At 43.0% G+C, this 13,143-nt stretch overlaps 1 protein-coding gene across 2 annotated transcripts in view; it reads left to right on the top strand.

The window, feature by feature from the left end:
* The window catches only part of MRPL3 (mitochondrial ribosomal protein L3), a 135,622-nt gene that overhangs the window by 38,925 nt on the left and 83,554 nt on the right, over positions 1 to 13,143 (top strand). For both annotated transcript variants that reach the window (XM_088462804.1, XM_088462803.1), the window contains 2 exons: positions 5,723 to 5,822; positions 6,400 to 6,460. In XM_088462804.1, coding sequence (XP_088318930.1) covers positions 5,723 to 5,822; positions 6,400 to 6,460 — 161 coding nt within the window. The remainder of the gene's footprint in view (positions 1 to 5,722; positions 5,823 to 6,399; positions 6,461 to 13,143) is intronic.

The following is a 13,143-nucleotide window of genomic DNA, read 5'->3' as shown; positions in this document are numbered from 1 at the left end:
AATCCTGCCTATAACCCACCCCCTGGCTCTTGGTAACTCCCATTCCTCATTGGGCATCATAACCACTCCCCCATCATCACTTCGCCCCACCTTTTCTAATGGGCACTTAAGCACTTCCTGATTCTCGTTCAATTCACCACAGATGGCAAACTGGGCAGGGCTTGGTAATTCAGATGTACTACCATTCATCTCACAAACTTTTTTTTCTCAATAGCAGCTGTCTGTTTTCTCTGTCTCAGTAGCTGCTGAGTAATTAATGAATCCCCTCACTGCCCCTCCCATGTGAATTAATTGGACAATGTGGATTCAGGTTTCCTATCTCTGTCTGTGAGACAGATTTTCTTATCACAGCTGCATTCTTCTGCCTAAATTCTATTTCTGGACTCCCATCTCCCTTCACAGCATCTACAGAAGGCATCCCTTTAGACATGTCATTGCTCTGTCTCAACTCACATCAAACATACTGTTTCTTCACATTATGCATTCTCTGGAAATCAGCCAGCTGAGTTTCCAAGGTATCCCTTATCCCTATTGGTTAAATACAGATAAGACAAGTATAACTAACAAACGCATGTGTAGAAACCTACAGTCAACACCTTGAGGATTTATGGTGTGTCTCGCGTTCACATTCCTTTGTACCACCTAATTCTGACCACTATCTAATGCTTGATAGATTCATAAAAGCACTGTACACAACATGGCTTTCAGTAGCCATTTTGTTCTCCCATTACACACATGCAAGATGTAAATGTTAATATCAGAGCTGAAACTAGTACATGTCTGCATAAACGTATTTGCAAATTTTTTTATATGTTGTACTGTGTTTAGAGCTCAATTATGCTCCCATAATGCAGTGGCAAGTCTTTGTGCTGTGGTCATTGCTGAATTGTGCTGCAATGGGAGCATCATATATATATATATATATGTATGTATGTATATATATATGTATGTATGTATACACACACACATATTTTGGACCCATCATTTGATGGGCCATTAGCTATTGTTCTGTGATTTAAAAACTTGTTCCTGCCACCTTTCCTTCGCCCTCCACCATGTCCTCCCCATATTCCTCCCATTTGCCCTTGTTCTTTCCCCGTCCTCCCATCCCCCCCTGTACATTCGCGTTTCTTCTATCTCCCCCGTTCTTTCCTGTTTGTCCTGTCTGTACCATCTCTCCCTGTGATTTTTCCTGTTTCTTCCATCTCCCCCAGTCCTTCCCCCTGTTCCTGTGTACTCCCTAATAAGTGTCCTTTTTATATATTATGCATCAGTCTTTTTTCAACACACTTTTAAAAGGGCTTGCAGAGGGACACACACATGTGCATGCACCACTCCCTGCACATGTATGCATCATTGAAAGCTCCATTTTTCTTTCTTTAAGGGAGGTTTCGTTTTTTTTATTTTAAGGGATTAAGATGGGCACAGTCTCAATCAAACAAAAAAATCTAAAACAAAGTAATGCTCAGCATAAAACAAGTATGACACTCACACATAATGTGGTTGGCTAACACTATTACATTGTACTTCTTTGAAGTAAACCTTACGAGTCGCCATCTGTAATGACCGAACTGCATGACGCTTCATACTAGAAAGGCATCAGTGCTGCCAAATTAAGGCCCTGATTCAGAGCCGGTCGCTATTTGCGCTCGCTCGTCCAGAAAATAGGGGTGGCTATTCAAATGAACCGTTCGCTGTTTGCGGTCTGTTCACGCCTCTAGGTCTGAACGAGCGAACAAAACTTGCGGTCGTTTTTTGGGAAACTACGCCCCCTGGCCGCTCGCATCCGACGTCATGTCCGCTATTTATTAGATTAATCGAGGACATCGAACAGGGTATGAACTGCTCGCTATTCTTGTGGTTGGTTTTTGCTACCACAATTTTGCGAGCAGTTCTGGCTAAAAAAAACCCAGTGACGTGGTCAATGACGCTGCTGTTTTAAATATGCACACCCATAAAACGCCCGTTTTGACCTTTAAGCACACCTGCGTTCTGATTTCCACTCCCCGTTTTCAAGCACCTTCCCCTGTTACCACCCACATACGCCTCATCCTGTCACTCAAATTTGCAGGCATTTGCTATTTTGTGAGCACATGAATTTCGGCTGCACTGACTGGTTCGCGCATGCGTATAACGATCCGTACGCATGCGCAGTTTGGCAAACATCGCTCGGAGCGAACGAGCTGCCGCTTACGAGTGGCTCTGAATGAGGGCCTAAGTCACTTCAAAATATACAAAATATGTCACAACAATGCAAAAATATGTAATAATCCTATGTTAACAAATAACAGTTATTTTTATTAGTCACTAAAGGGAATTTAAACAATTGGTGTATGTTCTCTGAAATCCTACTGGGGAGGGGGACTTGCCTAGTGCCGATACCCCGAATCCCACGCTTGCCCTCCTATCTATAGATGTATATGCTTTTTACACATACAATGTCATAAAATGGCTTGGCAAAATGCAATGGACATTTACTTTTTCCAGATTTTTTTTTATTATCAGGTTTGTAACCTCTCTTAATAAATGGGACCATCCAAGTGTGACACCATAGACAAAGCAACAAATTGCTTCTTGAAAGATTTAAATTCTTCCTACAATTCCCGTTGCATTGGCTAAATATCTAGCTGCAGAACACTAAACTGTCACGGATAGTTCTTTGTGTTCCGAAAAATATATTTATGAATCAAGTATTTGTGTGTATTGTATATTTGCATTGTAATAACTACAATTACATTGATCAAAATACACGTATCCTAAAAGTAATGGGTTAGATTGTTGTCTATCCCACTATACATAAGACACATGAAAGAACATAATAAACATAAGACACACAAACTATACATAAGACACATGAAAGAACATAATATTTTTCAGCCTTCGGCAACTGTATTTTACATTTACAGACGTGGACAAATTTGTTGGTACCCTTCTACAAATAAAAAAGAACCTATACTTTTCTCTGGAAAAACTAGAAACAAATAAAATTAATTGTCAGCCATCACTGTTTGTTCCATATTTAATAGAAATCAGACTTTGTATTTGATTTTTAATTCAACAGAATATTTTAAATAATAAAACAAATGAAAATGGCATGGACAAAATTGAAGAGACCCTTAACATAATATTTTGTTGCACAACCTTTAGAGGCAATCACTGCAGTTTCTGTAGCTCTCATTGAGACTTCTGCACTTGTCAACAGGTAGTTTGTTCCAACCTTCCTGAGCAAACTGCTCCAGCTGTCTCCGGATTGATGGCTGCTATCTCCGGAGTGCATGTTTCAGCTCTTTCCATAGATGTTCAATAGGATTCAGATCAGTGCTCATAGAAGGCCACTTCAGAATAGTCAAATGTTTTGAGCTTATCCATTCTTGGGTGCTTTTAGCTGTGTCATTATCCTGTTGGAGTACCCATAGCCTGCAACTGAGGCAGAGCCCTCTGACACTGGGCAGTAGGTATTTCTTGATAGTTTTGATAATGCATTCTGCCCTGCACAGATTCAAGGCAAAAATCGTGCCAGATGCAGCAAAACAGCCCCAAATGATGACCAAGCCTCCTCCCTGTTTTACAGTAGGTAAGGTGTGCTTTTCTTTGAAAGCTTCATTTTTCTCATCTGTGAACATAGAGCTGATGTGACTTGCAGAAATGCTCTAGTTTTGACTCCTCTGTCCAAAGGACATTCTCCCTGAAGCATTGCGGCCTGTCAGTTTTGGCAAATTCCAGTCTGGCTTTTTTATGTTGTTTTTCAAAAGAGGAGTTCTCCTGGGTCTTCTCCCATGAAGCCCACTGTTGCTAAAAAAAAAAACAGATGGTTCTGTGAGACCCTGATGTACCTTGATCTTGGAGTGTAGTTGGTATCTCTTTTTCTACCATATTTTTTCTATTTTTCGACCATCATCACTATTTTTCTGTTTTAATCTAGAGTAAATTTTCCTGTTTACGACCACGTCAATAATATTTGATACTGTAGTCATAGGAACCTCAAGATGCTTGGAGATGGTCTTATAAGCTTTACCTTTACCATGCTCTTTTGCTTTCTCTAGTCCATGGTCAGTGTGGAGCACACGATGATGCCAAACAGCCGAGTGACTGCTTTTCTCTATTAAAATATGCTGAAAGCTTGTAGATTGAAGACGTGAGTGATGCTAATTCAAGACAGCAGTTATTTTGAAATACCACTATATTTTTCCTAAGGGATACCAGCAACTCTGTCTTGGCCATTTTAGAATATCATTGGAGACTACTGTACATGCAGATATTCCCTATGTCTTTGGTGAATTTGTCAGCTTTGCTTCCACCATATTTTGGGTTATTCTCATCAAGCTCTTTGACGCATTAAAGATACAAATATTTCACACAAACCTTTAGACCTGAAAATTATTAAAACAGTGTAACACTCTTAAATAAAAAAAATTAATCTGGCACCCATGGCTCCTGTATAAAGAATCTGATCATTATAAATCACTTTGTAGGGAGTAAGGGAGGTGAAGTGGACTGAGGTTGATGTCTTTCCTTGTGGGCAATGTGAAATGAGGATCCTTCTGTTTTATTTTCCTCTTTCTTTTCTCTTATTATGATTGTCTCTATTTTGTTGTTGTTTACTGTATATATTTTCTATGTGATGTTTATTTGAAAAATGTGAGCCAATATTTCTATTTGTTTTTTTTTTTTATAACATTTTGTACTAAATATGCTTTCGCTGTTTTTGTATTGTATATGGTATGTTCATGTTTTTTCTTTGCATTGGCTTTCAATAAACATAAATTGTAAAAAAAAAATGAAATAAAAATCACTTCGTAACCATAAAATAAGAAATATAGAGTTCTGTTGTATCCCAAATATGAACACTGTTCTGGTCATTTATAACGTAGGTGAAACCAAAGAGGTGTATATATTCTTAATTGCCAGATGGTGCTTTGCAGCTTGTTTGGTTTCTCAGAAAAAGCATCTGAAAACATGTAATTCCAATGAATGGCGTTATACACACGTCATCATACTCAGAAACGCATGTATTGTTTATGGATTATATACTTATTTAAACAGGACTCCTTAAATTGTCTGGCATCAAAAGTTGACATCCCATGTACATCCCACCATATACCATTGCCAATAACAGTGCTATTATGTGTAAAACCCAGCAGTATCCTGACATGTTGTACTAGCACTATCCCTGCTAATTATACCATTATTGTCCTCAGGAACCATGCCAGGATTAATGCATGTTACCAGTGGGTCCTTAATCGCACCCACATATTAAATTGGCCTCAGGGTTGCCGAACACTGTGACTCCTGCTCTTTTAAGGCAAGAAAACACAGCTGGAAGTCCCGGTGATCTATTTGGTTCCTCTTAATCTGCATTTAAACAAGGCAGTCAGATATCTACCTATGTTGCAGCCACTTCTGTCACTGCAGCTGTGACCATCAGTATTGAGCAGTTTATTCCCTGATACTGTATACTGATGCCTGAGTGATTTCAGTGTTGACCATGAGCACTGTCCGCACATATGTAATTGCGGATGGTGGCTTTAGTTAGTCAAGAGACTGAAGTAAGTAGGAGAAGGGGGGCCCAATGTAGTTGGGGTAAGTGGTGGTATGCACACCTAAAAAAAAAATAGTTATGACTGCGGCATCCGCTTGACACTTCAATGTTATTTGGATAAATTAAACAAGTTGTTTATTTTCTATTTAAACCTTTTACATGTTGGTCTACTTACCTTTGCAGAGATCTGAAGCTTCAATGGTGTTGTTCAACGAAGCAGGTGTTCCACCAAAGCAGAAACTCAGCATATTCAAAGTGTCTGACAATGCCATCCTCAAGCCAGGTATCCATTTCTAGAGCAAGTAAAGCCAGTATGTGAAATTAATATATATTAAACGTTGTGTTTTTGGGAACTGAAAAAAAGTGAAGTAGGTTTATATTCACCTAAATCCACCTTGCTGTCTTTCTCTCCTCTCCAGCAGTTTGTTGTGTTAGGAGGGAGATGCTTCTCTAACTGTGCAGGCCGTTGGTGACTAAATACATGCTGCGGGGCAAATTATACGGAGCAAATGGACCTGTAGTAGCCCACATGGTGTGTCTCTACAGAATATTGCTCACAAGAAGCATTGCTTATTTTTCCTTACATGCAAAAATAAACAGAGTTTCTGTACCATAATACCAGGAATTGTGCAAGGCTACTACAGAAGCTCACACTTCATTTCATCTGTCCCATAAATGTATTTATTCATGCAAGACAGCACCATTTTTGTCCTATATCAGAAGCCAATCAGTGGACTGTCCTGAAGATGTGGTTGTCCATTAGGAGTTTATTAGAGGGAGGTGCGGGTGTAATGCTTTTTGCTATGATTTGCTGAAAGATTTGAATGTATTTTACCTTGCTGTTTGTTCTGGGCCTTCAGGTACCCCCCTCTATGCTGCTCATTTCCGGCCTGGACAGTTTGTTGATGTCACCGCCAAGACGTAAGTCTTTCTGTTCTGCGTTTGTTGCTGTGTCTATGCATTTGATTCTCCTTATTAATAGGCAGTTATTGGTCCATGAATGTAGTCCAGGTAATCTTTTCTTTAGATGGTATGCTTTTTATTTTAATGATAACTATGCTTTAATATATCTGTACTAAAAAAAAAAATCCTATTCAATACTCATCTAGACGTACTGTAGCTGACATTGAAGCCACACTGATAGATGGCACAGGTGTGACATGAGTGCCAGTGGGTGGCCAGACTCCCGTTGTCCCTATTGATGAATGGTGAATGCTATGGACACCATAGATGCTTCAATTTTTCCCTGTAATAGGCTGTATGTGACCTCAACTGCCCTTTTCTAGGTGCATCTGTAACTGCTGCTGTATCCAATTTCATATCACTTTAAGGAAGTAATTTTGCTGAAATTCCAGCAGTATGAAGGTTGTTTGTGTGTAAAAATCAATAATGTTGAGTAGCATTTTGATACAATCCATGAGAAAAATGTCCATGGAATCAAAGGTAGTTTTATTTCTTCATGTTTAAAATGTTACTATTAATGTTCTCTGTATGAATCTTCCTGTCATATCCACAATGGTGGTATTTGACCATCTTAACATTTCACGAGCAGTAAATGGTATTTTAAGAAGTGTGTTCAGTGAACCATTCATTATTTTCACCTATCACTTGGCATGTGCAGCCTAATTAAATGAATGATCTTATTTAGATGAATGAGAGCTGTAATATAAATCTGGAGCAGGCAGCATTGTGTCTTCACTTCTCTCTGCATGGATATAGTATAAGCTTCATCCTGTGTCACTATAATTATACTTGTCCAGGCATTTATAATGAACACAGACAGGTACTTGCAGTTTGTCTGTAGGCATTTCATAGTCACACACAGCCGATGGCTGCATGTAGTCTACAATGTAAGTGGAGACTTTAAAATGACAGTGATCAAGCCCATCTCCTCCCTGAAGACTAACATCCCTCTATTGAAAAGCATTGGGACTCTTTTCAACCCCAGTGACATACAAAATGGTAACAATGGGTATTCACAAGCACATTTAAAAAAAAACTGTAATGGAGTAAAGGATTCCCCAAACCCCACTCTTTTTTTTTTTTTTTTTTTTAACAACTTTGTCCTTGGTTTGTTGTAGGCAAAATGGTAAAAAAAATACAAGTTTGAATCGCTACCATAAATTGACCATTAGTAGATCTAGTCTTTATTGGTGACCACAATGTCAATGTGAAATTCAAATATCTCTATAAGTTATCTGTTTACATGTGGTCCAGCTATTTGGCCTGAGCATTGAGTAGCATGTTCTATCCCCTGTGGGAACCACATGTATGGCTGGGATACAGTCAGGAAGCCGACGGTCGAAATGCCTACTGCCGGGTTCCCGACTGTCAAATCCCGGCAGGGTTCTAAAGACAGGAGTTGAAATCCCGATGCCTGTCATTAGACCCACGCAGGGAGCCCGACATCCAGCATACCAAACGAAGGTAAGCCGAACGGCGGGCGCGGACAGCTGCCAAGGTGTCAGGGCTCCCGGGGGAGACTTAGGGTTAGGCACCCCCCCGGGACAGTTAGGATTAGGCTAGGGGAAGGGGGGGTTAGGGTTAGGCACCGCCGGGGGGGGGGGGAGGTTAGGGTTAGGCACCCCGCCCCCCCCCCCCTAGGGCACTTAGGGGGGTTAGAGTTAGGCACTAGGGGGGGAGGTTAGGGTCAGGCACCCCTAAGGGTGGGTTGGGGGGGCAGGGTTAGTAGTACTTACCAAAAGCCACTGTCAGGATCTTCACCCCTGCGGGCTTCTCGCGTCGGGATTTGAACCGGCGGTAATACATAACGATCCCGTATGGCCAAACTGGAAACTCATCATGCTGCTCTGTGCACAAACCATGACTAGATTGTCACACACGGTGTCTATGGTGTATCATGGGTTTGTTTTTGTTTTTTTACTATGCTGCAATCAGGTTAACTGCCTTAGTGCTAAAATGTCAATTGTGTTTGGTTACAGCAGTTACACTTCTGAGCAGTTTGCACCTAGAAATGATATTGGCAGAAACTAGTAGCTCCATTGGCTATTAATAATTTGTGATCCATCACGTTAATGTGATATGTGATCTCTATTAATGAGATGAATTTTGTACTTTCCAGTTGTACTTTTTGTGTGAATTTCCGAGTATGGTTAGAACAGTGTAATAAAGGTCTATACACCGAAATGGCACATAAACCAATGACTAATAATGACCTTTGGCACCTGTACACATACAAATAATACATTCGTAAATGAACCTTACCGTATGAAGAAGGTTCCATCTTGCTCTTCCTTACGATACGTTTTTTTATTTGCCTTGGTGACCTGGCGACCAGTATTTAAGTTTTGATTCACAAGCTTAAAACTTTAGCAGGAATTGGTGACCTTAAGTCACAACCTGTTATTATATTTCCTTTAGTTATTTAACAAATGAATGGATACCTATATACTATTCTCCGTTCCTCCTTAACTATATACTGAAACCATACAAGCAGTAGATTTGTTATTCTATACACATAATTTAGCATCTGTAAACTCACTCAGTTTGCCAAATTAGGTATAAATTAATATGTAAAACTTTTATATATATATATATATATATATATATATATATATATATATATAATGTTGTAATAGTAACAATTGATGGGTTCATATACAAAAATCCACCTTCTTTTATCTAATGTGAATGTTTCATCAGCCTTTCATGGAATATTCCCGGCTCCGTGCTGTTTCCTTGATTATTATCCCTGAATCACACAGGACGATAGCAGCAGTAAGCGGGTTCCACTGATTGATTGAGTCTGGCAGATCATTTCTATTTTATGAAGGTTTTCAGTCTTGCAGAGCGAAAATTGAAAGTTGTTTTTTACCAGGCAGACAAATCATACCAGTAAGACGGTACAGCATGCAATGGTCCCAGAGGAGTTTGAAATTCATTCAGTAATTTTATACTAATAGTTTAGGGCTGCTGTACCCCAAAAAACATAAGCATTTTACAGAAAGTGGTTAGTAGTGACTGCTACTCTGTATGCAGCTGTGTAATTACATGTAAAGTACAATATGAACCTGACGGAGTGCTAAACCATGCATTGTGTTCATATCCATCTTTCTTCAGGACAGCATAGAGGTACAGTGGCAGCAGCCATTGTTTGGATGGGCATATAGTATTCATGACTGTTTCTCCCTTCCAGCCATCATCGTGTAGATTCCTAAACTCCATACTTTCACGCTACCAGATTTAAGACGCCCACCCAGGTATAATACATAGAATGTAGTCTTCATTTCGTAACTGGACTAATATCTGAAAAAATTCTTGTCAAATCCTTGTTTGCTGCTTAATAGACCACTTGTATATGGTTTTCATGGTATTTTGTTTTTTCTACTTCAGGGTCCACAGGGTTGACCTTGAGGTATAGCTGGATCTGGATCCACGGGCACCATGCAGTTAAAGCTTTTGCTGCTCCCAGGATGCACTTGGGTCCATCCTCCCCTATACCCCACCCCCGAGCCACAGGCACCTCAGTTTTAGTTGGTGCCCAGCCAGAGTCGGATCACCCTGGCGCAGTGAGGCTGCATAAGCAGCCCTTAAGCTTATTTTTATTTTTAAAAAAAGATTTTATTTATTTGTTTTTACTCTTCAGAGCGGCAGCATCAGACTGTCCATCTGGACGTCCACGCTGCCGCTCCAACAACCCCGCTGGCGCTGCGATGCCAGTACTTATCTGGGGTTCGCAGCGGGACCCCCGAATCAGTACTAGCAGGGCTCCGGAACTTCCCACAGACTGCTGCCGGAGTCACGGGGACAGGTAAGACGCGGGCAGCGCAGCGTGGTAAAGTTAAGTCTCTCACCGCCGGTCTCTGGGGACAGACCGGCGGCACTAGTAGCGGCAGCGGACTCCCCCTCATTAGGTATACCCTGCGTGACTGCTGGACTACCAGGGAATAATTGCTGGACGGGAACCAGCGTCCCTGGGGTTAATCACTAGCCAGGGGAGGCAGCCTTCCCTGGTTTAGCGGCTCCTCCCCTCAGCTCAGCTGGCATCGCTGAGCTGCTCCTCCTACGGTCACTCCTCCTACGGTCACTCCTCCTCAGAGCTTTCCGGCGGCCATCTTCTTGTGGCAAACGCAGATCTCCCAGGCGGTGCATGCACCGGTCCCCCTGCGTACCTCTCCCCCTGCAAAAGGACTGTGTTCGCAGCGCTATACCCTCCCAGACACTGAATCTGGGAGGTTGATTGTAGCAAAAGGTGCAGTGAGTATTATCTTCCTGCATGGTATGTGACTTTTGCTAGTACTGCCTGTCTGTGCTAATTTTCTGCTGACTGTCATCTTATAACTATCCCTTTCCTTCTCCTACAGCCCGCAGGTGTGTGGGGAGGGGCGTTTTTCTGTGTACCTCACTTATATAAATCAAAGTATTTGTGAGGTCAGTCACATACAGCAATGTGCTACTCAGTACCATTTTGTGGGCTGTTTGTTTGATACATATTTATTACAAATTTATTGTGTCATGTCTGATGAGGAGATTGAGCTCTCCGTGGCTCCTGTGTTGTTTTCCTGCCAGCGCTGTTCGGCAGGGGTTGATAGGGAGGATTTATAACAGGATGGTCTGTGCTGGCGGTGCCAGCTGGTGCCTGGTCCCTCTAAACCCCCTACGTCGCAGGATCCTCCTTGGGCGATGTTTTCGCAGGTGCTGGCATCAATCGCGGACCGTTTAGCGGTCCCGACTGCAGTCCCTACTAGGGCGTTACCCCAGCCTGCCATTCCCCATTCGGGTATTCCGCATTTATTGCAGTCTTCCCCCGGGTCTCAGACTGTGGGTCCTTATTCAGGGTTGCCTGTGTACGTACAGTCTCCCTCAGTGGCGCAGCAGTCCATGGTGCCTTATCAGGCAGTTCCTCCACCCTGGGTGGATGTACTCTCCAGCTCTGTTCAGAGTCTGGCGGCCTAGTCTTCGGCTTTTCAGTCGATGTTACAAAGTGACATGCCCTCAAAGGCATCCAAGCGCCCCGTTACGGCTTCACTGGCTGCGCAGTTAACTGACACGGACGTATCTTCAGATGACGGAGAAGTACACGAGGACACTGACTCGGATGCCATGGACCAGGAAGTGGAGACTAAGGACCTCATTCAGAGGCGGTCGCTCGGGAGCGATAGGTCGCACCCAAAGTGATTGAGAATATGCAAAACGAGCGCTCAGTCGCAACGCACATCTTAAGCACGGAAATACCCACAACAATGAAAGCACACCCCTATCTCTACGGCCTAATTCAGAGTCGGTCGCAGACGGCAACCTACGTCAGCACGATTAACACCTGTTACATTGTTAATTGCCTACAAACATCGGTTGAGGCAGAAACCATCGGCAGCACTCGCAATGCTTAAGGTAGACCCTGGGCTGCCCATACCTCTGCGAGCAGTAGCGTCGTTATTTTAACGAGATGACGTTTGTGATGACTCGCTCAGTAATATATGCACGCCCTTAAAACGCCCTTTTTAAGGTCAACCACACCTGCATGCGCACCACCACACCCCCGTTCACAAGCACATTCCCCTGTAACCACCCACAAATGGCACGAAATGTCAATCACAGCTACGACCTCGTAGTGACTAGCGAGCAAGAGGACAGCGGTCGGGAAGACAGGTTTGCGCACGCGCACTGCCATGTACACACATGCGCAGTTGAAAAAGACATCGCTCGCTACGACCAGTCGCTCCGTGCGACCGCCTCTGAATTCAGTCCGAAGTCCTCCATTAATGTGCCGGCATTGGTTAGGGCGGTGTGGGCAATCCTTCATATAGAGGAGGATGCACCGGCTCCTAGGTCGAAGTATCCTAATTTTAAAAAGGCTAAGGTAACTTCGAATGTTTTTGACTGACCAATTGACGGATCATATGGCGGGGGCCTGGCAGTCGCCCAGTAAGAGATTCCAACCACAGAAACGATTGGCATCCAATTATCCTTTTCCTGAGGCTCATTGCAGGAAATGGGAATCCCCACTGGCGGTGGATTCCCATGTCACCCGCTTAATTAAAAGCGCTACATTGCCCTTGCCGTCTATCTCTTCTCTGAAGGACCCCACGGACAGGAAAGTGGAGACTTGTTTAAAGTCTATCTACACTCTCTCTGGGGCAGTGGCCCGTCTGTCCTTGGCCATCTCTTGGGTGGCTAAAGCCGTTGAGAGCTGGGCCAATGCTTTAGAGGATACTTTTCCAGACGATGCTCCGGATATCCAGAGAGCGTTAATAGGACAGATGAGAGATGCGGCTTCCTATATTGGGGAAGCATCGTTAGATGCCAGCCTGCTGACCTCTAGGGTTTCGGCTGCACCTGTGTCTGCTCGTCGGTCCTTGTGGCTGCGGTCCTGGAGAGCTGATGCAGATTCTAAAAAGGGCCTGGAGGCCTTACCTTTTAATGGGGAGTTGCTATTTGGTCCAAGTCAGCCTTCCTCCCTTCGGCTTCAGCACCTGCTAAGGTGAGGAGCTCTGCTTTTCGGTCCTTTCGGGTTCAGGGTAAGGCCAAAGGTCAGTCCTTCCCGAGGCAGTCGACGACCAAGACCGCCTCTAAGCCCAAGAGGCAGGTCTGGAGTGCCAGGCGCCCTTCTTCCAAGCAGGAAGATAAACCTTCTGCCTGATGGG

Source organism: Taudactylus pleione, unplaced genomic scaffold, assembly GCF_031769625.1.
Source record: "Taudactylus pleione unplaced genomic scaffold, aTauple2 ptg000053l, whole genome shotgun sequence".
Lineage (NCBI taxonomy): Eukaryota > Metazoa > Chordata > Amphibia > Anura > Myobatrachidae > Taudactylus > Taudactylus pleione.
The sequence above is the reverse complement of the archived record's forward strand: the minus strand, read 5'-3'. Positions and strand labels throughout refer to the sequence as shown.